This window comes from Ixodes scapularis, unplaced genomic scaffold (assembly GCF_016920785.2).
Source record: "Ixodes scapularis isolate PalLabHiFi unplaced genomic scaffold, ASM1692078v2 PGA_scaffold3__209_contigs__length_174095766, whole genome shotgun sequence".
NCBI classification, from domain to species: domain Eukaryota; kingdom Metazoa; phylum Arthropoda; class Arachnida; order Ixodida; family Ixodidae; genus Ixodes; species Ixodes scapularis.
In genome coordinates, this window is record NW_024609868.1 from 40,362,881 (window position 1) to 40,389,445 (window position 26,565).

General features: G+C 46.7%; 2 protein-coding genes across 4 annotated transcripts in view; both read right to left on the reverse strand.

Moving 5' to 3' along the window:
• Positions 1-15,638, reverse strand: part of LOC8051439 — a 29,241-nt gene extending 13,603 nt beyond the window's left edge. The window contains exon 1 of the mRNA XM_040207189.3: positions 14,821-15,638. Coding sequence (XP_040063123.1) covers positions 14,821-15,181 — 361 coding nt within the window. The 5' untranslated portion in view covers positions 15,182-15,638. The remainder of the gene's footprint in view (positions 1-14,820) is intronic.
• A 4,623-nt stretch (positions 15,639-20,261) lies between these two features.
• Positions 20,262-26,565, reverse strand: part of LOC8051433 (ubiquitin carboxyl-terminal hydrolase 33) — a 45,376-nt gene continuing 39,072 nt past the window's right edge. For all 3 annotated transcript variants that reach the window (XM_029971560.4, XM_029971563.4, XM_040499766.2), the window contains 3 exons: positions 24,799-24,891; positions 21,882-22,049; positions 20,262-20,408 (listed from right to left, as the gene is read on the reverse strand). In XM_029971560.4, coding sequence (XP_029827420.2) covers positions 20,359-20,408; positions 21,882-22,049; positions 24,799-24,891 — 311 coding nt within the window. In that variant the 3' untranslated portion in view covers positions 20,262-20,358. The remainder of the gene's footprint in view (positions 20,409-21,881; positions 22,050-24,798; positions 24,892-26,565) is intronic.

The window sequence follows — 26,565 nt, forward strand, 5'->3', positions numbered from 1 at the left end:
TGTAATCAATTATAAACGGATTCTGTGGTATTGAATATTTATTTATGTTTTGATAAGAGCGGGAACCACGAGATACATATCTAACCAAATCAGCAGGCCTAGAAGACTTTCAATAACCAAAAGGCACAGAAGTTGTATTGTTTCGATTTATAAACCTTTCACAGTAAACTAGCACGACTAGCTATTAGCTGTCATATTACTAAGACAAAGAAAGTCGCCACATCGTCGATATATTATACACAATTCGTTCCGAAACCAAACACTGGGGTTTGTTCACCGAACGTGGCACAGGTCACCAGGGAATGTCCTTTCACTTCCGTAATACACGGAAGTGATGACACAGGAACGGTCCGAAACACACACAGAGTGTGTCACGGAGAGAGGTAGGAAATAAAAATAAATGAATAGGAATTAAATTGCCCAACTCCGATCTTAACGAAAATTGCGTTAAAAAAATAAAGTATTTAGGTTCGAGCGGTGGCAAGGCGATAGGTTCACGCCTGGTGGAGAGTCAGACAAAGAAGTCGACAACACGTAAAAGTAAAACAAAGCAAAAAAAAAAAAACAACAACAAAAAAACAACAATAATTTAATAAAGACGGGAAAACTTAGCCGCACATGGCAAGAGCAAAAACCAACTCCTCCGGGCATTCCCTAAACGGGACGCAACCAAATGCGTGCGAACACGCTCTCTACATCACCGCCAGGCCGCTACGCCATGACAAAATAAACCCAACAACTGAACAGTGCTAAAGGCGCTGTCACATTGAGGAAACACGACAGAAACAGCAACACAACATGTTCATGAACAGTCGATCAACTTGTTCGGCGTTCCCCCTGTTGCCCGACAGTCCTGTCACATTGCGGAAACAGAGAAACACGGCGGACGACAGCGACAATGTTGCTTTGATATGACAGCTTTAGCAACGGAAACAAGCAGAAAACTGTGTTGGACGTCGCATGTTGCCCAGGTCGGCGGGTGAGCGAATTTTTTCGCCGGAAACACAACATCATATGTGCTTTTTCACGGCTGAGACGTGCGGTATCTTCTAAATATTTAATTATGCGGGTTGTAAACTTTCAAATTGAAGACCAATCGATATCGCGTTAGCCCATGCTTCTTTCTCTTGCTTTGTCGAGCGAAGTAGTGCAGTTGGTGCAGTCAGTGCAGTCTTCTCACCTTCCTCACGATGCCGTCGACCATCCCAGCCGTGTCGTTTACGCAAGCCGACGAGACTGAAATGATCGGGTTGATCCAAGAACGCCGCTACCTGTGGGATGCGAAGGACGCGCGCTACCACCGACGAGACCTGAAGGACAAGGCCTATGAAGACGTCGCGAGTGTGCTGGGGCCCGGTTTTACAGGTATGCATAAAACGAGGGACCTGGAGTGTTGAATGCGTATTTGGCACATGCGTATTTGTACCCGATTCGCGCGGCTTGTTAACTTCGAGAAATACACATACAAACATTTGCGTGTACTGGTAGGTGTGAGAACGACAGTCTCACCTTCTGGACTGTCGTTCGTAAAGCAAATTTTCTGTTTTCTCCTGGTGAAATCTGCTTATCCAACTGCTATCTCGCCTCTGGAACAAGGTGACAATTGTACGTCATGTAAAGCTTACTGACATGCGATAGCGTCGAGTACAGAAATACAATATACTAGCCACAGACAACATGCTTGTGTGCCCGATTGCCCTGCAGAGTTTTTTGTAGCCTATAACTGTTTGTGGTTCATGCAGGGGCAGCGGTGAAAGCCAGGTTCTCGAACCTGCGCTCGCAATTTCAGCGGGAGATCCGAAAGGTAAAGGGCAGCAACAAATCTGGAGCAAGCCTCGACGACCTGTATGTGCCCAGATGGGGCCACTATGTAGACCTCCTGTTCCTACAGAGTGCGTGTCCCCAACATGAGAGCCAGTCAAACATGGTCCCCCCCAAATGTAAGTGACAAAAAGTAGCTGTAACCAGTCACCCATTTTTCTCACTCCATAACTGACAATGATTGCTTGTCCCAATTACTTTTGTATGCAAAATGTACACGTTCGCACAGCTACGAAGTGACCTTTCAATAGCCCAGCACTAAAGATTCGAGAAGCAAATATGAAATCACAGATGGTAGGTGTAGATTCTGTTGGAAGGTGCCAACAGACTGGACACCTCGGTTCCATGAGAACTACAGCGAGTTGGTGGGCACACTTTATTGTTTTGCTGGCAATGCCCGAGATGAAGCACTGTAAAATTGCATAGATACGTAAACAAAACATCCACACAGTGTGATAATTGTCAGATGCTTAATTATCACGTCGTTCATCTCTGGCACAGCAAAGGTTTCTTGCTGATATCTGTGAGTAAGCAATGTAAAAAGTGCAATGTTTAGCTGTGATGAGTACTACACTTAATTATAATCCAATCATAATCTACGGACATCAGATATAGCTCAATGCCATAAGGCCGATGACATTTTTCAACAAGGACCAGATTTCTCATAAAAATAGTTTCATGGGAAGAAAACTAGAAGCCAACAATCACTATATGCTGTGTGTTTTTATTTGTTGCAAATAAAGAAAATTATGTCATCTATACAAGCATTTTCATACTTGCAGGCTGAACCATGCTCGCAGGACAGCCGAAGCTCTCAAGTGGGAGCTGACAACAGCCCTTGGGGGCACTTGGAAGGGAGCGATCCTGTAGATCCCTCAAGCCTCGATTTGGAAGATGAGCTGAGCAGCTGCAGCCAAGCGCCCAGCCCAGGCAATGCCCCTAGCAGCTGCCATAGAGGCTCAAGCGACGGAGCTAGCACAAGCGGTGCCGGGAGTTCCAGTGGACGCCCAAGTGTGCCTGCAAAAAGGAAGCAGCCAGATGACTGTGCCGCTGAAAAGAGACTGCTTCTTGAGTCAGCAACACAGGCATTGAGTAAGGCCGTCGAGGCAACCAAGCAAAAGGACGAATGTGACGACTTCGGCGTCATGATGGCCAATGCGCTCCGGCATGTGCCGCAGGGCCCTCACAGGCAAATGGCTGGCCTGCTGGCGCACGAAGCTGTCGTCAAGTATAGCATAAACATTAACACTCAGCCCGAGATTATCCAGGTGGCGCCTGACGAATAAAGTCACACTGGGCTGGTGCTAAGTCCTCCCATATCCTGAAGTTATTTGCATATTCATTTCATCGGTCACCGCTGTGTCTCTGATAAGGCATCATGCTATCTGCATAATCTGTTTGACATCGGGCATACTCTGTTCACCCATAAGTGGAAGCACGGTGAAAGCTACATGCTTCTTGGACCAGCCGACTGTCTGTCTTGCACCATGGGGCCTATCCTCCCTGCCTGCCTTCCTTCCTCTTCCTCCCCCTCCCCCCCCCCCCTCCCCCCCCCCACACACACACAAAGTAAAATCCTGGCTACATGCCTGCATCAACCAATATATAGGCGCATATTTGACTTCGGTGCCGCAGCGACACACTATCACAGTGTCTGTAGGCCCTTAAATTTACGCATTAGTCTACTTTTACGCTGCATTCCTACTTGAAGCAATGACAAATAGCATCACTATTCTTGCTTTATGTGTTGACGAGACGGGTCTGTACCAGACAAAAGCCCATAGTATGATACCTCGCCGTTTCATGCACAGGCAAATGCTCATCAAACAAGTGGTTGCTTAGGTGAACATGGGTTCGGTCAAGATAACTACTACGATTCATTGTTTAGTAGTGAACTAGCAGTCTTTCCAGGCAACCTAAAATGGAGGCTCCTGCTTTATCATAAACAAAGTTCTATTCAATGATTCAATCTGAAATCACCACTTTATTTTAAGTTTGTGCTTGTGACTTCCCATTTTATATTAAAATTTTGTCAGACCGTTTGAAGAAATACCTGTTTAGGGGATCATTCGCCACTGCCAGCTCACTTGTCCCTCGTTGACAAAGTAGTTCATGAACAAGTTGCGCACTGCCTTGGCAGTGTCACTGGAGTTGCTTCCGCCTCTTCGGAACTGTCTCATGGCACCAGCGGGAGTCACCCCCTGTCTCCATGATCCATTTCGCACATTGCCTGTGGGCCATAAAGAAATGTTACTGAGACACACAATTTTAAGAGTGTTTTGCCGCCTGGCGACCACACTGCTGCTACAGCAATGCATGTGAGATTTAGCCACAGGATCTCACTCTAGCACGTCAGTAATATTACTGAGCTTTAAATTAACGCCATGTGTGTCACTGATCCCTTGGCTAAAACTCACCACGACTTTATCTACGTGGACAAAAGCGTACCAGTCTATTAATGTTCCATGACGAAGCCTCACTGAGTTAAAAGCTTCTATTTGATGTATGTAGCGACTCCAGAGTTGTATGAGAAGAATCCGTGAAATGCCTTTATCACGTTATCCTTCAGAGAGCCCCACATAATAACATATCGCAGCAGATTATATCGCATGAGCATTTTGCTAATTTCCACTAAGACCACTACATGGGCATCCATATTACAGGTTAGAACAACTATATCAGCTAATGTCCCTCTCCCAGATAGGACATAAGCAGCAGCAATCCCATGGCCGCTAAACGGATGGGGTGCCTAGTCATTTAAACTTGAAAGATGGGTGGGGCGGGCGGAGGGAATGGGGGGGGGGGGGGGGGGGGGCAAAGGAAAGCAAATAAATTTATTCTGATGTTTACATGCAAGATCGGTGAGCTTTTGTCTAGTCAGTTTCTGAGCCCCTTTAGTCATTTCGAGTCATTTCTTCATGACAGAACAGTGTTGAAAAGTGTGAGCGCGGCTCCTGTATTTTAATAGAATGTTAATTCGTTGTTTCGTCGACATTCATGCATTTTCACGTAAGGGGAAGAGAAGGGGATGCCTCCAGGAAACAGGAGCACCACGAGACTCATTACGCGCTGCTCTGTCGGCCATGGACTGCACTACTCTGCGCCAAGGGCGCTATATAGTGCACTTAACAACCTCGCCGTGGGCGTGCGCTTGCACAGCTTGACATACCACGAGCAATTCATGCATTGCAGCCTGTTTCCTGTGAACTGAAGTTATGGCGGTGTCATACATACGCTGATCATCCCATTGCGGGATATAAAAGTGGTTCAGAGTATACACACCAGTCAAGATGTCTTCGACATCCAAGCTGTCCTGTGGGGTATACAGCTGCCGAGTTATCCGCTTTGACCGGAGGAAGTTGTGGAGAGCCACTGTGGCCAGAACGATGTCAGTGGCTCGCTTTGGGTCATGGCGAAGGGGAGACCGGTAGATTTGCCATCGGTTCACAAGCACTCCGAAGGCATTCTCAGACGTGCGGCGGGCACGTGAAAGCCTAGAAGAAAGTGCACAGGTGTCAACTAAGCAACTAAAATGTTGGAGTGCTTTCGTGTGATCCCCCAACCTAGACGGGCCTTTCTGACATTGCGAGCCGAAATGACGTGCCATGTCACTGCTGCAGCACTCGGAGCTAACAGGACCTTACGTCAGCCATTGGCAGACGTATTCCACGTTAACTGAAATCAAAACTAACTTCCCTCAAACATCTGGTCAAAACTTCAGCCCGTCGAAACCAGTGGCTCAGGATGGCCTAATCGATTAAGGTGCTGCCCCGCTTAGGCAGAGGTTATGGATTTAATTGCGACTCCTGGCCCAATTTTTTGCCAGCTCTTTCCTTCCAGCTTAATGAAAAAATTAAACTCCTTCCCCTTCACCCTTTCTTTTGCACATTACTCAAGGCTGCACTTGTCAAAAACAACCCTTCTCACCATATATATATATATATATAAATATATAAGTGAAATGGATTATTGAGGTTGCCTCAAGTGTATAGCCCGTAGCTCATATTTATCAGGCATATAAAAGAATAGTCCAAGATTGCACATAAATTAAAATGATGTGCTATCCATGATACTTTTTCATGCATGCTTCATCCCTTGAAGTCTCAAACTGCTGTATGTTTAGCTGAAGTGACATGACATGCATTATATCACACATTTGTCCACTTCTCCATAACCACTGAACCAACAGTAATAATTTACGGGTGAATCTCTACGCCTGATTTCTTTGCCTCTGTTTATGTGCACCGATCCCTTGCGCATACAAACATAGGTGCGCTGTTTGCATCTCCAATCTGCCCCATAGTATCTTCCAAAACTAGTAGGTATGCCAAATGAGCATGGGGATATAACTCGGCTCATACTATCCACAATAGTGCACTCTACCTGTAGTTAAACAGCCGCTTGTCAGTGGTGAGCTCAGCTGCAGGGTACGGTCTCATCAAGTAGGGTTTTAGCCCAAAGCCTTCATCCCCCACAATGACGTAGGGTGCCGAGTCTCTTGACCTAGGAAGCAGTTCGGCATCCGGAAGTATGGAGGGTTGCCTCTCCAGAGTCTCCTTAAGCTTGCAGGCACCCCAGATGCCGCTGTCGTTCATACGACCATTTCGGCCGACATCTACAAATATGAAGTTTAAGTCTGCATCCACCAGTGCCATCAAAACAATGCTGAAGAATCCTTTGTAGTTTCGGAACTGTGCCCCAGTCTCATGTGGTGGCACCAGGGCAACGTGTTTCCCATCCAGTGCACCAACGCAATGCGGAAACTGCCACAGGTCCTGGTAGCCCTGCGCAACGGCCTTCCACTCTGCAGGACTACTGGGCACCTGAAATAAAAGGAAAAGGTACTTACAACCGTAACAGATGTAACATTGACCTGCATGGCAAACCCAGGCTGGGCATTTAGGGGTGGATGGGTGGCTGACCCGAGAAAGCTTATTCTGATCAGGTTGTCAGCTTATCTTCAGAATTAGACCCGATAATGATGACAACCGGTTTAACCAACAGGCCATCTTGGTGTAACGAGTTAGCCAGACTTGTGGGCGAAACTTTTATTTTCTATTAGGTTCGGCGTGTGAAGTCTGTTGTCCATTAAGATACATTTTGGATTATTTTCAATGCACGGCAAGTTTGTGGGAGGGGGCAGGTATCACATTGTGTTTAAACATACTGCAAAAGTCAGAGAAACCTGGGAGCCCCTCATCTGCTACAAGTAAGCATCTGGCTCCTGCCATATGCCTTTGCTAATGAAGGCAATCATGCACAAATTCAAGCCTGCCAAAGCTACCTTCACGTGCATGATGGTGCTTTCTTGACTGGTGCCCTATGCATGCAAGAGATGCCACGTTTGCAATAGTCGGTTCGTGACCCCAAGCACGCGCTTTAAGTTCTTCAACCGACAGCTTCGTCCGCTATCCACCGTGTGCCCGAAGATTTTGATCAAAAAAGTGAATTAGTGCCGGACCCTCAATGGGCAGGTTCACATTTAGAATGCTTAGTGCCGTTTGCGTAGTAGTAGATGCCCTGCCTCCAACATGCGCTAGTTTTCCACCATGCTCTAGTAGCACCTGCGCACTTGTGTTATAGAGAGTACAATGCTTGCATGAAAGGTGGGGCTTCTACTTCATTTTTAACCTCTCGGCAGCTATAGTAGTGAAGCCAGATCGATTACGGACATTTTCCGCAGGGACACGATTGCACTAGCTCCACTTCTCTTTGTTTCTTTGAATCAGCCGGGAGATACCTGCCACCTCAGACATAGTTTGAACTTTTCATGGCCCTTAATCCTCAAAGGGGCACTAAAGAAGTTTCTGAGATTCCCTTTTTTAAGTGATAAGGCATTCTACAATCTCGAACAATCCTAACATTACAATCATGTGCGTATTGCCATAGAAATCTGGGAAATCAAAGTGTGGACAAATCCAGGGACAAATAAGCACAAGCATTTACGTGTTTCTGTGTCTTCATTTCGCGTTTTATAATTTTTATCCTTCGGAAATCTATGAAAAAAGAATGTCTATAATACCTTTAGGAAATCATCCCTGAGGACACTGTAGATTGCAGGACATACGTCTGCCACAATGTTGGACACGGTGTTGTGCGCCCTCCGGAAGTGGTACTGCAGCGATGTCTGACTGTCTTCTGAAAATAAGTATAGAAGATTGTGACAATGTTAATTTTTACCTTTCTACCGCCAGTTGGTGTCGTTTTAGCAAACATAATCCGCAAAAGAAAAAAGGAAATAGCCATAAAACAGTGAGGGAATGGCAGCATACCTAGGAAATACTGTATTACCGCAAAAAGTGTGGCTAGCGTTCCGTCCAGACGGAACGATAGTCGCCACTAGAGTTCCGTCTGAAATGCGAAGAGCTCGTGTTATTTGGGTCACCCCGATCGGACGGCGCGTGTATTACTGGGAAGCGTGTTAACCCACACCCCCGCCTGCGTTCACGTCGCTTCGACCAAAAAAAAAAAAAAAAAAAAAATTAGCACCCACCGTTAATCAAACCAATACCTCCTAGTTTTTGATCAAACCCGGGTCTGCTGTGTGTAAAACAGACACCTTTCCACTACGCTACACCACCGCTGCAGAAACCGATTTTCACCATTCGTTTTATACGAGACCCAACGTAGTGCGTATAGCAATTTCCGTCCGAGCTGCACTCCGGAGTGCATATAGCATTACTCTTTATTTATTGTTTTTTTTTTTTTTTTTTTGGGGGGGGGGGGTATTTTGCTGACACCGGCAGACTGCCACACGTGAAAGTAGACGCGGCCCAAAAGAAAGGGAGGCTGCTTCGGCAATAATTTTACCGGGCTAATGTGCCGGCAAAATAGGGAACTCCTGGCTGCTGAAGCAGCACGAATTCGTACATAAAGCAAGGCCGAAACTTACCAGTGGCAAGATATCGCAATGTAATTGCGAGCCGCTCTCCGGCCGGGACACACAACCGGAAATTCGTGTCCCTTTTCTCGATTAAAGGTCGAACCCTTGCGAGAAGCTCCTCAAAGGAGCCAGTGTCCATTCGGATCCAGCGACGGTATGCTTCTGAATCTTCTAAGGCCAACTCCCTCATTAGATTCTCGTAAGCGCCTTGTTGATGCACTCTTTGCAGCCACTGGCTGGTCCACTTTGATCGCGGCTTCTTGGTTGGTGGCATCTCGTCGTCTGAGTCTACGGCACATAAAAGCACCAAAGCAGCCGCAGCAGCAGTTTCTACGTCGTGCGCCATCCCGAAGAGCTGAGGCAAACGGCGGCGGGAGCTAAACGCAAGTGCGCACAAGATAACGCGAGCGAGTTCGCTCTAGCACGATGAACGCCGCGGACCAGGGTGGCCCCGGACGGTAGCTTGCGCCACCTAACCGCAGCGCCAAACGGTCAATCTGTTTTTCGCGTTTTTGACGACAAACGCGCTGTCAATGAGCACGACGAGCAATAAAATAACAATATTTGCGAGAAAAACGCGGATAAGCACAAAAAGCAAGACAAGCGACTGGAAAAATCTACCAGCGACTCGGAAAAAAAAGAAGCCCACAAATACGCTTTTAATAAGCGGAACTGGCCACCCTGCTGCGGACGCACCGACTCGACGCGATGGTTCCGGTTGCACTTCGCGCACTGCGCAAATGATCGAAAGAGAGGAAGGGTAGGAAAGGAGGGGTGAGGGAGGGGGTACTTCGTGTCGTTCAACATGCTTTCTTGGTGTGACAGGCTGTTGTCCGACCGTCGGACAACAAGTCGGCGGAGATGGTTTCCGGGCGACAACGACATGTTTCCCGGAAGTTGCTGTTGCCGCAATGTGACAGGGTAGCCGGACACGTGTTTCCGTCGTGTTCTCAGACATAGTCCTCCGACTGTTTCCGCAGTGTGACACCGCCTTAACAAACAGTTAATAAGAAAACATTGAAAAAAAACAACATTCAGAAAAAACCGCACCCGAGGAACAAAGTTCAGCGGGGCGAAGAAACACACACGAGTCGGTCCCAGGACACTGAAGCCTGGCAGGAGGACGGTGTCCAGATGATGCTCAAATCTGTTCTTCACTCTATTACGCACATCCACGGCGGCTGTGCGGAACAATGGCTGTGCGAAACAAAGCGAAGAACAGATTCGAGCAGCGATGCGCGAGAAGGTAACCGAGACTATGCCTCAAGCTTCATATCGGGAGAGGAGCTTTCGAGGTAGTTTCTGCAGTTACTCAAACTTTCTCTTTCCCCTTCCCTTTTTCAAAAGAACACGTCAGCCGGCGCTAACTTTTCATCTCGGGAGAAGCCCACTCTTCACAAACGGTTATAGTTGACAAGGAGGCTGACCTCGACCCAACTAGTCTCCGGGCAGAATACAAACACAAGTATATTTACCAACACGCTCGTTTTAATGTCAGTCTCTGGGCTTTGCTGTTTCCAAAAGAGATAACCCTTTATAAGGACAGAACGAGCGGGTTGGTGGGGATAATTAAACTTAAACAGACCCTTCTCGTTTTCTTCCTCAAGTTTAATAGATAACCCTTCGGTGCTATCGGATCTCCCCGGAGAGAGATAGAGCACGGCCGTTTCAAGGTAAGGATAGGGCGCTCGAAGCTAGGGCAAACAGGCGGTATCGTTTAACGCATGCACGGATGGCTGGTTTCGAATTTCCCCACATCCCTAACGAAACCGGCCCATCTTCGTGTTTGTGTCTGCGGGATTTGTGTCCCGCGCCGCCGGTTTTAGCGCGCACGCGGCGTTGTTTTGGCATGCAGAACAGTTGTTGACCGTTAATATTGTAAGGCCGTGGTGTCCTCATCCTTTCAGGCAACGATTCCTTTGCTTTCCCTTGTGCAATACTTGGACTGACTCCTCCTGGGTGGCTGTCACTGTTCGCCACGTAAACGAAACATTCGTACCATTTATTTCACTCCTCGTGACACAGGGTGCGCTGCTCGCTTTTTTGTTACGGGCCGTCCTATCTAACACAACGAGCGCGAAAGGTCGTGGCCATCTGCTGGCTCCGAACGGGCGGGACGTTCATGCAGGGCAATGAGGGCCCTGAATCAATACGACGTCTGCCGACTCCTACACGTTAAAAATTTACGACACCTGCTGGTCTGTTAAGAAGTGTTGCTTTCTCTTTTGAACACCTCCTGTGTAGCTTGCCGCGTGTAATAAAATTTAAATAATCAATAAATATAACAGGGTGGAACTACTATATTTGAGTGTTATGTGGGAAGGTTAGAAAAGGCAAAAATACTTCCAAGTTTGTGAAGACGCGCTTTTCGCAAGTCCCATTTCGAGCCGTGAAAACACGTTCTTTTAACGATATTGATGCTTAAATATGGAACATACAAACAAAATATACACTTTCTAGACTTGATTTTCGTGTAGAAAACTATCACATCTACATTTTAACAAAAAATAAAAAAAAATAAAAAATGGGTTTTTTGAGAAAATCAATTTCAAAAATGGTACTTTTTGGTTTTCACATAACATTAACGTAAACGTACCGCAAAGGATAATTTATACAGCTGAGTCATTTTAATATACATATAAGGAGCGTGTTTTGGGCTCTCCGTGGACATAAAAAATATTGATATAACCCAAGTAGATCGCCAGTAATTAATTGTCAAAGTTCGCCAACAATTGATCGAGGGGGCGTTTTTGACATTTTTACAGAAAAAAAGCAAAACGCCTAAAATTATTTTATGGTATTGGAGCCTTTTAAATGTGTCCACAGAGTGCTTTAAAAAAACAATATAATGTGGACTGAAAATCCACGGCGGGAGATCAAGCGAAACATCCGACCCACGACGGGTGTGAAAAACACTGCTTTTCGCCGCGGCCTCTTTAAAAATTCGTAAGTCGCGAACAAAAAATCCGACGAACTTGCGGTCTGCGGCGACTGCGTTTTTAAAAACGGCACCATAACATATATTTTTTTCATCGAAATTAAAAATTCGACCCTTTTTGCCTGCACGATTTGAGATGAAACCACCCATATATATATAGGGACGATTGACAAGTGCAGCCGTAGTGATATTATAAAGGAAAAGGGGAGAGCGTGATTATTAAATTTATTACATCAAAGTTAGGGGCAGTTTGACGTAATAAATTTAATAATCACTCTCTCCCCTCTTCCTTTACAATATATACTATATATAAACAAACGTTCCATGACCCGCCATTGCACACTCACACACACACGTATATATGTGTGTGTGTGTGTGTGTGTGTGTGTGTGTGTGTGTGTGTGTGTGTGTGTGTGTGTGTGTGTGTGTGTGATGGGGGCGTGTTATGGAACGTTTTTCTTCTCGTGTTGATTATATCAAATATTATAGACACATTATTTGACAGATGTACTCGCATATTATTTCTATAGTATGCTTTTTCCTTCTTGGCTCAGCTACTGGCGAGCAATGTATTTTGAATTGAACATGTAAACTTTAAAATGGTTAGCGCCTAATATCGACTAACCCCCGAAGAACAAGCAAACTGTCTCAAAATTTGCTTGGGACAATTTTGTCCGGATCCCATTCTATATATTATACAATATGGCCACCTGTCAAAGAGCGGAGTTCGCGCCTGGTGTAGCGAATTTAAGTTTCCCATACTGTACTTTTTTTTACGTCGTGACGATTAAGATTCGAAACTGTATCACGTTTTTCAGGGCGTAATATTCGACGAACATACCCGTATTACAGATTAATATGAATTAGAAACACGTACAGCGCATCCTGGATTTTTGTTTTCTTTCCTTCTTCGGGTGCCTATACGAATTCCTAACGAGGCACTGCAGAGTTGTTTAAAACCACTAGGTGCACCAACAGCGATGAATCTTCGGCCGTCTTAAGAATTTCCTGCTTGGCAGGTGGTGAATCTTGACGTGTTACGCGGACGCAAGCTGCAAAAGGACTAGACAATTTACCTTTTTTTTCTTTTTCTTTTTTTCTTTTGGTGACGATCAGTGAATCACATAACAGCAGGGAAAAAAAGCAGGACACGAAAAGTTGAAATAAACAACAAACGAGTAATAAATAAAAAAAAAAAAAAAATTCACTCCCCTAAGTCGCTTTCTTGTAAACAGCCAACAAAAGCCAGCAGTGTTTTTGTTTTGTTTTTAGGTTTGGGAGGGGCGCGGGCGCGTGCGGGATCCCTATCTGATGGGGGAAAACCTCAGTTTGAGGGCAAAAAAGAAAGAAACGAAGGAAAAACAAACAGTCGACGTAAACATAAAGCAAAAACAATCAAGACTGCAGGAACAAACAACAAAAACATTCCGCTTTTCTTGTTTTGTTTTCGAAGAAATGTTGCAGGGGGATAGTGAAGGAGCCGACCACAAAAATACAGATGCTGTGGAGATCCCCGTGTGTTAAAATGATATCCACGTTTCGGGATATCCAATTAATTCAACAGCACTTATAGCAAAAAAGAAGGAAAAAAAAAAAAAAGAGTTTTATGTGTTTCGTTTAGTTTAGATGGACATCAAAATGCCGGTGATTTCAGTTGCGGGAAAACGCGCGCGTGCTTGCGGTCGCCATTGGCTTCTGAGCTAAGCCAATCAACGGCAACTTCGGCTCGGCCAATAAAAGCGGTCGCGGGACGCGCCAATTTTGAAATCGTACGCGTGTCTCGTGCTGTTATCTCTGCCACTTCGCTGCTGGGTGCACCGCGTTTCGTGTTCATTGTGTCGTTTCCGGGCTCTGGATTACTTGGTATCAACCGTAAAAAAAAAATTTAAGGAAGCATAAAGCGGAGCAGCCAAGTTTGTAATCCTTCGGACTCAACAGGACCGGATTTTGCAGGACCGGGTTTGAGTGCCTAAAACGACACATTGTTTTTAACAAATCTATGCAGTCGAGTTCGATCAACAACAGGGAAGAACTCCCACCGTATCATCGTATTGGCTTACGCGGAGAATAAACGTCATCGGTGTCTCTCTTTGCAGCTGAGGCGTTCTGGACCCGTCGTTTATGTTCTCGTTTTCTTTCCCCCTCTGACTCATTGGCAACTCGGAATTCCAAGACTCAGGTCCGCGTCCTTCGGCGTAGCTCTCTCCACCTCAACGCAGAGCCAAGATGCAGGTGCTTCGGATGGCCTTGGGGGAGAAAAAAGCTGCGAGCCCCGCGTTGTTTCTAGCTTCGCCATCGTGTGCAACCTGCGAGCGCGGGCCCCCCATTGTCCGCGCATCGCGCTCCCAAACCTCGAGGGGGAGGGTGATGGTCCTTCCTGTCCGAATACCTGGAAAGGGAGTCCCCATTGTGCGGAGTCTGTGTATGTGGGGGGGGGGGGACAGGGGAACAGGTGGATTCCTCCTCTCCCGACCGAGGCTCGCGACGAACCCCGCAGGGCGTTCGCCCGGAACGCGGTGTTGCCTCCCTCCATCGGGATGTGAGAGGCTCTGCCGTGCGACGGCCCCGGGGTGTCCGGGGACCGCCCGGTTCCCGCGGGGGGCCGGCGGGGCTCCCGCCTCGACCTGCCGGCGGGCCGTGGCGCGCGGCGCGGCGGAGGTCGTCGCCACTCGCTAGAACCGGTTCTCGGGGCCGCGGCCCACTTCGGCGGCGACGCGGCCGAGGGGGCGCGCCCGCGGGGGAAAAAACACTCGCTGCCACGACGGCGGGGCCCGGACCCTCGGGAAACATGGCGCCGCCGACTCCGGACGGGGGAGAGAGGCGAGCCGCAGACGTCACGGTCCCCGGCGCGGGTTCCCGGGAGCCAAGGCCGTCGCCGCGGCGGCGAGCAACCGGTTCCGCGAGAGGCGTCGTACAAACCCCGAGCGCGCTCCACGTACGGCCGGCCGCCCGCGGCTAGCCTCGGCCCGTGGGACGCGTGGCTTCGCGCGGCCGCCGCCATTTCCTGGTGCCAAGGCCGCGATTTCGCCCGTCGCGCGGACGAGAGCTCGCGCGCGAGAAGCGTCCCGGGCCGCGCGGCCCGAACCCGACACCCGGGCGCGCAGCATCCGGCGGCGGACACCTGTTGCGCAGATCGGGTAGCCGGCGCGACAGGTGCACTGTCAGAGTAAGAGCTCACCGTCGTCCAGGTAGTTGGTCTCGGAGTCGGTGCCGGCGAACTCCTCGGAGCCCATGCTCTCGTCCACCTCGCTCTTGATGAAGAGGGCGCCCTTGGCGCCCTGCGCTAGTACAGTGGCCAGAGCATCGTGGTAGGTGGCGATCTTCTTGCTCCGCTTGCCGTACTTGTACTCCTTGCGCAGGCGCTTCATCTTCTCCTTGACCTGGAGTGCGGTACGCAGGTAGCCCAGGGAGCGCATCTGCGCTGCCATGCTCTCGTAGACCTTGTTGTTGCGCGACGTGCCGTCCAGGAGATCCCGATCCGCCGCCCAGATGCGGATCAGCTCGTAGGTCTCCTGGTCGCTCCACGTGAGCCCCGCCATGCCGCAGTCCGCCAGAGCGCCGGCTGGCCCGCTCCCGGCCCGACCACCACCCGAGTGGCAAAACCCGTCTCCAACCTTGAGCGGGTTCCCGGCAGGGTTCAAAGAACTGGCGAGGAGGCCGGGAGAGGGCGGGCGCCACTGGCCCGGCGCTGATAGCTGCCCTGTCGCCCGCCCGGCCGCGGTCGGCGGGGCCAGGGTTCGGCCGCCTGGCAACCTCCTTCCGACACCACCCCGCACGTCCACCTGTTGCCGCTGGTGTTCTCCGAGCGCCGCTGCTGCGCCATCCGCCGCGCCTCGCCAAGCAAGCCCGGCTTCGAGCCAACGGGGACACTGACGGAGGGTCCGCTGCCCGGCCGCAAAACTCCACGGTCGCCGAAGAGGGGCGAGGGGGAAGCGCGCGCTCTCGCTCGCTCGCTGGCCGACGCCGGAAGGCCCGCGGGTCCCCCCCTCCCACGTGACCGACGGACCGGCCCCCGAGAGCCCGAGCCCGCCAGGGGCGCCCCCCCTGCGCCGCCGTTCAAGCTTCGACTCGGGCCGCGAATGCGAGCCTCGAGCGCGGCGAGCCCCGCCTCGGCGGCACAACACGGCTACTCAGTGCGGTCGTGCTCGGCGCGTTTCGAACAGCCCGCGGCCTTTAACGTGTCGTCGTCAGCTGACACCTGACGTATCAATTTTCGGGAGCTCTTTCGGTTAGACGTTCCCCTCGCGCCTTTTCCCAGCGCGGATTGACCGAAAAAGGAGCAAAAAGAAAAGGAAAGAACGAACAAAAACTTGAAGCGCAAACTGATGATTAAACATGAAACCCCAAAAAACTAGAAAAAAAAGAAAACGAAGGACGACACAACATTTATTCAAGTAGAAACAACTCGGGACTTTTATTGACATTCCTGCGCTCGTGCAACGAAGGCACCGAGCGGCATGATAAAATAAAAGAAAAACGCAATTCAGCGACGTTTCTAAATGTATACAGCTTGCACGCATGTAACGGACCCCAGGAGGTCCGGCGCGTCCGAAGCCCTCCCCAACGCCCCACCGGGCCCCTCCCCCCAAAATTCCGACGCATCGCCGCTTTCCCGAACCCCCAATCCACATTCGGGACCCCGTGCCAAGCCGTATGTTGCGCTTGCAAATTACTTTTTGTAGCAGACAACGAGCGCGCGCAAAAAAACCGTAAAAACGCGCGCGCACTTGCGCGCCCGTACGGCAATCGCTTGTACCAGGAAGGCGCGCGCGGCTGCCAGCCGCGTCGTTCCAACCGCGCGTCCTATGTGCGGTAGCATAAAGTAGCGCCTTGTATTGCCGCGCCTAATTTTCGATTCTTTTCTTCGGAAATACGCACACCCCACGCCCACTCACAACGAGCGTTTCACAGCAATCGACGAGGCTCATGGGTCAGAATGAGTGGTCACGAAATATAAATGAGCCCGAACCGAAACCTTACGCTGTTTTCGCTAAGTCCAGTGAGTGGAACATTGTTCACACAAAGCTTTGTCATCAGAACCAGAGCTGATCAGAACGAGGTCCACGGCGCCGCCCTAAAACAAGCAGAAACCTCTATTTTTCAGTGCCGCATGCACATGCGAAGTATACTACAGGTTCTAAAGCAGGACTGCACAACTAAAAAATTACCCGGGCCATAACAAAAAACAAAAAATACACGTTTATTGGGAACTACGCAGGTTTTTAATAACATGTTTTCAATAACTGGCATCATCGCGCTGGTTGTCGTCTTGACCATATCTCGCAGTGTCATGTCCGCGGACGGCATGTTGTGCGCATTTTTTTTTTAAGCCAAATAAGACAGCTCACCAAAAAGATGGCTCCTGTACGTTGCCAACAAACTCGGCTCCAAATCCATAATATGAACTCTGCCGCAACAAGACGAAAACAAAAGAAACACGAGCCTTTTTTATTATTAATGACGGACATCAGAAAATCAGATACAACACGCCGTGTCCAACTCCGTTTTTTTTTTTTTTTTTTTTTTTTTTTTTTTTTTTTTTGCTTGTTAGATTAATATCAAATTAAACATTATATTAATATTTAAAAGAAAACAGCTTGTTTTTTTGCTATTTGCCATTAGACCGCAACTGGAACCCATTTTGTTACCTAAAATCTCCTACCACAGAGAAAAAAAAAAATAGCAGTCAGCAGTTTTTTTATAAAGTGTACTTACTTTTTGTAACCATTTCCAACTTTGTTCGCTGAAAGCAAAACAGCTGCTTTTCACACCATCATTTGAAAACCAAACAATTAAATGTTAGCTTTTAGCCCCCAAGTCTGGCGAGACAAGGTGCTTGGAACTAAAACCAACTTCATTAAATTTGCATTTTCCAACTCCTCCGTGTCCACGAATTGGGACTTGTGGGGACCTGTTTCCTTTTCAACTCTACCCACTACCGAGATGTCCCCCTTTGCATAGCCTCATGACGCGGGCATCCCCAAAAGACAGCCCAACAAGGAGTAAGGCCGTGGGGACATGTGGGAGGGCGGCGGAGAGAAGCTCACCGGATAAAAGCTCACCGGAGATAAGCTCACCGGAGAAAAGCTCACCGCAAAACCGGCGGATGCGGAGAAAAGTTCACCGGCCTTTGAGCGGATGCGGAGGAAAGCTCACCGGTTTTTCTTTAATTTAGCCGATTCTGCGTCAAACATGGTAATTTAACACAATTTGCATTCGTCACTTCATTAAAAATATGTCCTCTTTTTTGTGATATCCTTGAAGTTCATTGGGCATATTTACTAAATTCTCAGAAATTAGTAATCATCTCTTCTGTATATTAATGAAGCCGAAAGTATAAAATCAGAACATCGCTCACCGGTAAAAAAGACAACAATTTATTGACAACTGACAGTGCGCCGTCGGTAGCTCTGTCAAAGCGGTTTGTTCTTTGCGAGCTAATATGAATAGTGGTGTGTTAATAGTTTTAGCACCAAATATTACATAGTGCCTAATAGACAAGTAGGTATTGATGTAATCAGTGTCGGCTACGCTGTCTCCTTTCTATTAATTTCACTAACAATACTTTAGTTGCGAGAACAGGTTCGTCCCGTCGTGTTTGTTGTCTTCACTCCGTCGTCGTCATGTGAGCGGTTTTTATCATAACGTTTACCAACTCGCCCTATTTGCTACCTTACAGAACACTACTTCTCATATAGGTCACGAGTAACAACGGTCCCAGTGTGCAGTACTGAAGGTCATGGGTGGCTCACCGTAGAAGGGCACTATCACACAAAGGCAAGGTGTGGAAACACCAGCACGAAAGGCTAGAAAACGTGCATGTCCGTGGAAGAAAGAAGCCTCGATATCCTACTGACTGTTTTATCCTGTTTTCAAAGGTTAACAAAAGCTTCAAAGAGGATTTCAGGCACCGCGTTGTTGCACAAGCACTTTCGGATTTTCGGCATTTACAGTTTTGATTTTTAGGTTTTAGGCAGACATTATTAAGTTTTCGAACCTTTTCTTGTTCTTCAAGTTCAAGCCACAGAAAACACTCGCCCGCTTTTTTTATTTATTTTGGGAGCAATATACCCAATAAGCTTGACAAATAATACAAAAAAGGACATTTTCTTTTTTACAAAGCTGACGAATTTTAATGATACTAAATTGAAACATGTTACGCATGATCCAACAGCCTCCATATAAAAAGAAGAAAAAAAAATCCGTGAGCTTTTCTCCGCATACGCTCAAGGGCCGGTGAGCTTTTCTCCACATCCGCCGGTTTCGCGGTGAGCTTTTCTCCAGTGAGCTTTTCTCCGGTGAGCTTATCTCCGGTGAGCTTTTCTCCGGTGAGCTTTTCTCCGGTGAGCTTTTCTCCGGGATTCCATGTGGGAAGGGGGCCTTGGAAACACTGGGGACGAGTGATGATGGAAGAGGGAACCGAGGAGCGTGTTGGTTTAACGATAACCGACACTGGAAGAATATACCACACATTTGGAACGGACGGCCAATCTTTCGTATGGCGATTATGTGCGTAAGACGAGTCTTTTTGACTTGGCAACGACACAGTATGGACGGACAGATATGCAACAAGCTCCGTGTCATTTACGATTACTCGGGGCAGGAACCAGAGGAACTCTGCAGACTTGAGAAAAAAACTTAATTTGCTTTTCTTTACTAGTAGCTGGTTTTCACATCCTAGAAAGCTGCATGCAAGGGTTTGTATTTTCCCTACAGCTCCCACAGCACGAACAGAAGCACTGGGATCTTGCTACAGAGCACTCAAAGCAACAAGTGTAAGCTCACATGTTTTATGAACAGCTCAGTGGAATAGTCAAATTTTATCGTGCACTTTCCTGGTGCATTTCTGTAAAACAGCATTTCCCAAATAGTGCTCTCTGATCCCAAGCGGGTAGCAACAAATTCAGCAAGAGGGGGGGGGGGGGGGGGGGGGGGGGGGGGGGGGGGGGGTTGCAGTAAAGCGACTCAAGAACACAAAAAAAAAAATTCTGAAATTGGCTTCCCTGCAGTGGCATCAATGAAGACAAAATACAGGCTGCAGCTCTACATCGAGACAGAACTGAGAGTTGCAGAGTCCAAACTCTGCCGTAAGTCAAGTGCATGCATGCTGGCATGCATTTTTTTCCCCTTTTTTGCAATGGCTTCTAGGTAAGCTGAATAGAGTAACTATATTACCTGTCAAATATAACTTTATTGTAAATTTTGTGTATTACTGTCCATGCACTGATATCGAAAAGCATGTAGCATTGCAAAAGGCTGGGGGGGGGGGGGGGGGGGTTCAATGCAATATGCTGGAAATGACTTAATTTTCGCTGAAACCTATTTTTCATGAATTTCGCAAATCGCCTACAATTTGCGAAAAATACGTCCCGCGAACAGTTCGCGCAATTTGTGAACGATACGAAAGCTGCACCTGATTCGCGAAAATTAAAGCCCGCGAATAATTAAAAAGTTTCAGCTTTGGCCAGATTCGCGAAAATTAAGTCGTTTACAGTATTATATTTTTGATGGGTCACAGGCCAGCAGAGTTTGGGAAGCACTGCTGTACGACGTCTGCAGGACTGAAAGCATCTGGCCCTTTTCCCCTTCCACGCCAAGAAGAGTGGTACCATGCACGACTGCTTGTGACAGAACCCCAAGGGGCTGGGGCCATTTATTGCGATAGGGGAACCACAGGCTCTATGTATACACAATCTGCTGCTTCTGTTGACGGGGGCTACTGGCTCTCTTCTTTGGGCTCCTCCATGCAAGGCCGCTTGGCTGCAGCTGAAACAGTGCACACACGCAGATGTCAGATGCCTGGATCCAACTGGTACAACCAAAGATTTCTTAGAAGACAAGGTACAGGGATTTTTTGCCACTCGTGGGAATTAGCACAAACAGATGGTGGACCAACAAAAACAATTATAGTAATGCACTCAAGATCATAACTGGTGTGCTAGCCCCAGCATTTTCTGCATAAAGAGAGTGAATTAATCACTTTTTAAGTAGGCATAATGTTAATGAATGAAGGCCCCCAGTTTCACCGTCACTGTCAATTCTTTGCCTTGTTTAGAGAAGCTTTAGAACTAGAATTTAAGCTGCAAATGTAATTTGACATCTTTGCAACACTACTTGCATGGTTGTGAAGCAATTAAATAGTGTAGTGATGATAGATGTACAGGTACTGCTATAAAGTTACCCATTTTCTAAAACATCTTTTTATCGCACATTCGTAAACTGTCTTGTTTATATTATTGGCTGCCGCCTTCAACTAAGGCTGCTGGAAGTGTTGAGAAATGTAATTTGAAAGAAAGATCCTGGATGGTTAGTATTAACATACGCTGTGCAACACAGTCAATAAAACGCAACACAAACCTTTTTTCACATTTCACTCAGAAAGGTCATCGACGACTATCAAGCTTAACCATGCAAGTCGGAGCTCCGAATGAGCCCTTCCCATCACGCTAGGAGTTCTCGTGACACCCGTTCAACTTCAAGGAGAATACAAGAAGAAACGGCAATTGCTTGTTCGTGCTAACTGTGCCGTGCTCTGCACCTACTCGTCACGATAAAGCCGCGGCCCTTCCTGAATTATCGTATTATCATTATTATCACGCAAAGTCGAAAGAGCACAAGAGAACCAACCAAATGAGTAAAGTTGATACATTTTCTATTACTATCACACTATTGGGCTTGATTTTTCACAAAGCTTTCCGATTCTATATGTTTCAGTTGCATCTACACACAATATATGCTGATAAAAAAAAATTTTTTTAGTGAATTATGGTAAGTATTAATTTATGCTAAACCATCTAAAATAGAAACCAGAAGGTTAGAAAATTTACATGTAACTCCTCACCCCCCACAGTCCCACTTATTCGCAAGTGGGATTCTGCTAAACCCAAAACGTTTTTCGGCAATCCATAGACTTGTAGCACCAACACTCACACAAACTAACAAACTGACCTGGCATGTTCACACAAATGAAACTCGCAACTTAAAAAACAAATTCTAATTTATATAACGAGTACGCAGTGCTCCAACCAAGACGTTCAAGTGACTACACCACATTCAATCGCCGGGAGTTGATGCAAGTCTGAACCGGCGACCCCGAGTAGCCTTCTTTGTCTGCCAAGGAAGGAGAGAGCACGCACCAAAGTTGAAATGGAGGCCAGTATGAGAAAGGCAGATCAGCTCTGCCCTTTCCTGTGTTTTACCCTAGACCTTGTGTCTGAATAAGAGCAAACAAACAAACACCTGGGCCCAAGGCTTGACTAGGGGAGGCGGGGGGTCTTGTGGGGTAGGTGGGGCGCACTGCTGCCTGTACCACGGGCTGGGCCTGCTGCAGGGGCACCTCAGGGCCCCCTCCGTAGCTACCTTGCAGGAAGCGCCACATCGGCTCTGACAGGGAGCCGTAGTCGCTGCCTGAAACCGCGGCAGGAAACGAACCTGTCACGCAGCCGTGCAGTGCGGAACACAGAACTACCATATTTTCCAGACTGTAGTCTACAAACTATACAAGGATTTACTTTTCTAGATTGTTCATTAGGATGAGACACAATGAATTTTGTAAATAACAGTGCATGTTAATGATGACTTATGCATGCCACAAACTTCTTCGTAAGCTGATAAAGCAGGCATTGTGCTGCGTATGAGAATTTTTTAATTACAGGCTATGCACGCAGGTGTGGGCTACATGCACTGGTGCGGACTATACGAGAGAAAACTTTTTATTTTTAACTGAAATTTTCCTTTGTGGTCTATACACCAGGTGTGGACTATAGTCAAGGAAATAAGGTATCTGAGAAGGTGAAAGATGACAGACTCTGTTTCTTTATCCCAATTCTCGTGCTCGTTCGCAAAGTTCAAGCGGCTGTCCTAAAGGCGTTCAAGTGTTTCCACGAATTAAGGATATATTGGATAGAAACAGTGAAATGAGGCATGTAATACCTTGCAAGTCATATTCCCCTCTTGTCTCCTTCAATTGTTGATTCTTTACGGCATTCTTTTCTTGCCTTCGTCAATAAAATTAAACTTTCTAAATAAACCCTTTTGCCTGCCATGTAGCTCAATTTTCCTGCTTTCCGAGGCTTTTTGCCTTCACAAAAGACAATGCTATCATTATTATATATGGATAAATTTTTTCTGTGTGAGCAAAAACATTTCTGTCCAAGCAGAAAACGAAACAAAAATGTGCCATTTTTAATGCTTTATTTTATGGCGGCACTTACACATGGACAAGAAGACACAATTATGGTCTCATTATAGCTGGAGGCCTCCACAACTTGTAAAGCATACACAATTCTTAAGGGGAGACACTGCCCAGAAAAAAAGAATTCTGCAAAAAAAGTTGATTTTGAAAAATGACATATTTACATCCACCAACATCTAGAGAGAGAGTATTCCCAAAAAGTTTAATTAATTTTCACTGCATAGTTAATTTTTTCTAAGTTATTTTCTGTTCACCAAAGCTAAAGAAAAGGTAGGGTTTGGAGCACTTTGAAAGCATTTTTCTCCGTTCCACTTTTTGGTATAAATTCCATTTTAGTCAATCTATCGTTTGATAATGGCAAAAACAGGGAAGGCTCATTCTTCCCTTTTCCTGACTGAAATTTAATAAGGAATGCGGCAATGGAACTTTTTTGTCACTTTACGGATGTCTTTTATAAAAAATGTTGACACTTTGTTGAAGACACAGAAGACCACAAAGCTGACCAATTTTGCAGAAGAGAACACTTATAGAAATAAAGTATTTAAAAAAAAAAAAACGTTCCATAGCTGCACCCTCTACACATTTTGCTACACTTCTAGCAAATAAAAATCTTGAATATCGTGCTAGTTTTCTGACGATAGATTAACCCTTTAACCACCAAGTAATCTTTGAAAAAAATGTACAAACTTTCCCAAATATTTTTATTTGCACATATTTTTTCTTATGTGGTTCTGATTTTGCAATTACATTAATTGATTGGTTCCTGATACGTATTAACAGAAAAATTTTAAAAGAAAATGTTGATTTATAGGGAAGCTTTCCCTCAATGCATGTAAGAGTGAGAATAATACATGCTGAAATGCGCAGTATTTATTTGAAAATGCGCACCATAACAAAAGATCAAGTGCCTAGACGTTTTTCTCCGTAGTAGCGCTAACAAAGTTCCGTAAGTAATGATCCCTTGCAGAATTATTAGCGCAAGGAATGCCATCACCTCTTTGCGGTCCACCGGTTACCATCAAGAACCCCGTGCTGGGAAATGCGGAACCGCATAGCGATTTGTGTCTGTCACAATGAAGTTGGGAAGGTCCCAATAAAAAAATTAAAAAAATCTTGAACCAGCCGAGAATGTCTTTTTCGTCAGTGGGTTGCCGCAGAATCCCGGGCACTGCACAAAACGGAAACCTCGGAGGCGCGGCTGGCGGGTTTTCAGCGTTTACGCATTGTTACACTCGAACAGTACCCAGCGCGTCGTCTAATTCGTCACTGAGGTCATCGTCATGTTCGACTCACTTTCAGAGACAAATTCGATGACTTTATCGTCGCTACTGTTTGAACTGCCCAAAAGAGAGCCCGTTTCCGAGGGCCGTCACCGGCATCACTCAAGCGCGCTGCCATCTCTGATCACTGTTGCAAGGCTAGATACGTACCAAAGGCCAAAACACGCTATATTTGCGCGACCTCTCCTGCCCTCCAGTGTTGAAAATTGAAACTAAAGCCGATGGACGAACCTGTCTCGTGTTTGGCAGTGAAAGCAAACCATCACATTGGCTGGACGAGTGTGACTCGTCATCGGCGATATTGGTACAACCTTCCATGACGAGTACAGCTCGGGTTGAGTGGTTAAAGGGTTAACTAAACAATGTAGGCGTGTCGCTGATAGAAGCTACTCTGATTTCCTTCTCATTTAACCGACAGACCTGAAATTTTGTTATACACCCTCTAGCATGACCACCAGCCTACCCTGTAAATTTCATTGATTTTAAGACAAGGGTTCAAAAGTTGACCCCCCTAAGCGGCGTGTCCCCTTAAGCTCAGAGGTGCACACTCTTCTTGAGTCTGCGACTGCAAAACCTACACGAATGTGCATCCTTCCAGTGCTCTTGCGCTATTGACACTTAGTATCACGGTACAGAAGAAACGGGCAGAGCTATAAACAAGTGTTGGCAAAGACGTCCTCACCCGCACGCAGGGACTGTTGTAGGGTTTGTGCGGTGGATGCAGACTTGGCAGTCACCCCGCAAATGCACCAGTTGTCGATGGGACCTGGGGCGTCTGCAAAAAGGTGGAATAATTCAGCACTTCGTCCGAGCAACCTCGTCTTGTGCGGCCGACTTTCAGAGATTTCAAAAACTTTCAAAACTCATCTCCTGAGTGAGCCACTGTATCTGCAGTGAATACTATCTGGAGTGGCGTCAGTTAAGGGCGTCTACAAATCACTTTTAGGGTCTGCAAAGACTTTGTTCAGCCGATCACGGTTGAGAAAATAGAAACCTCTTAAAAGAGGGTAGCAGAAGTATTTATTCTTCTTGATAACAGGGTGCAGAAATGTTTGCTGCATACTGAGACGTGTAATTGCCGAATTCAAAAGAGAGTCCTATCGAAACTGCCTACCATAGAATACCGTGCATCCGCCCATTCCACATTAAGCGCCCATCCCCAAATTTGTAAGATCTGAGAAAACACGCAGAGTACATTTATATGTAAAATTGATGACCGGACAAGTGCCCATCCCCCGATTTCTTGTGATTATCTTCAAAGTTTGAGTGGGCGCTTGCCCGGTATTTTACGGTAAATGTGGGCACACACCCACGATTGAGGAGCTAACAGAACGAAGGGAAAACATTTTTGTGCAAGTGTAACACGTTGGCAGACGTCCACCCCACACATATAGCAATAAAACAAAAAGCCAGTCTTCCATCGTGTCAATATTTTCTCACGCTCTTGCAATCAGAAGCAAAACCACTCGACCATACACCTGAACCACTCTTCCATAAGTATAAAGTCACGAAAATAAAAGAATATTGCAACTACCAACTTGCTCCAATGATGCAGCATCTTTTAAATTTATAATTCATCAGTTGAAAGAAACTGGTGGAAAAAAAAAAAATGTGCTGAGTCCTGGAGAGTGCCACGTCCTAAAAGAAACTAAAGGCTACAGACGCTTCGGTGCACAGTATACACACTACTGAACTTTTTAGACGAGCAAGGCGCTCGCATTGAGCTTGCAAACACAAAGGCGTTGTCTCTAACTGCATATTATTTCTTGTACATAGCTCGTTAATTCCTGTTGAAATATTTTAAAATTTTTTTCTGCCCACCAAGTTGACAAATGCAGGGGGTGGGGCCCTGTGAAGCTGCATTATTGCAGTTTTTTTTCCCCTGTCCTTGTGCCCCCTTTTGTATTCTGGGTGTAAAAACAAAAAAAAAAAAAAAGACACAAAAGAATAAAAATAGTCCAATTATTATTTTCTAATGTTATTTTACTGTTGTTGTTTGAAGCATTTTATGTAATTTCTGTGAAGTAGATTGCACCATTTCGAGCGAATCGTTCTCCGAATTATCGGTTTGAGCGGATGGTGATACATTTTGTCCTTGAACTGAGCGTGTGTATGTTACGGCCCAAAGCATTCGTCCGACCGACCATGACCTTTGAGGTTCCCGGTGTGAATCTGGAAGGCTATGGTTAGGATTAGAGTTACTCACTTACAGCTTATGCTTTGAGTAGCGACACTCCACTCCCCAGACTGCATCGTGAGCGCCGCCATGTTAGCCAATGGTGTAGAGCGGATGCAATTGGCGATAGTTACCACATTTAAAAAATGAGACCTACTGAGACTAAAGCCGCGGTCACGCTGCTAACAAGTCATACAAAAATTACAAGGCAGCAAATTGATGGTCGAGGTGGATCTGTAAAAACCACAGGAGTGATTATCTATGAATGCGAAA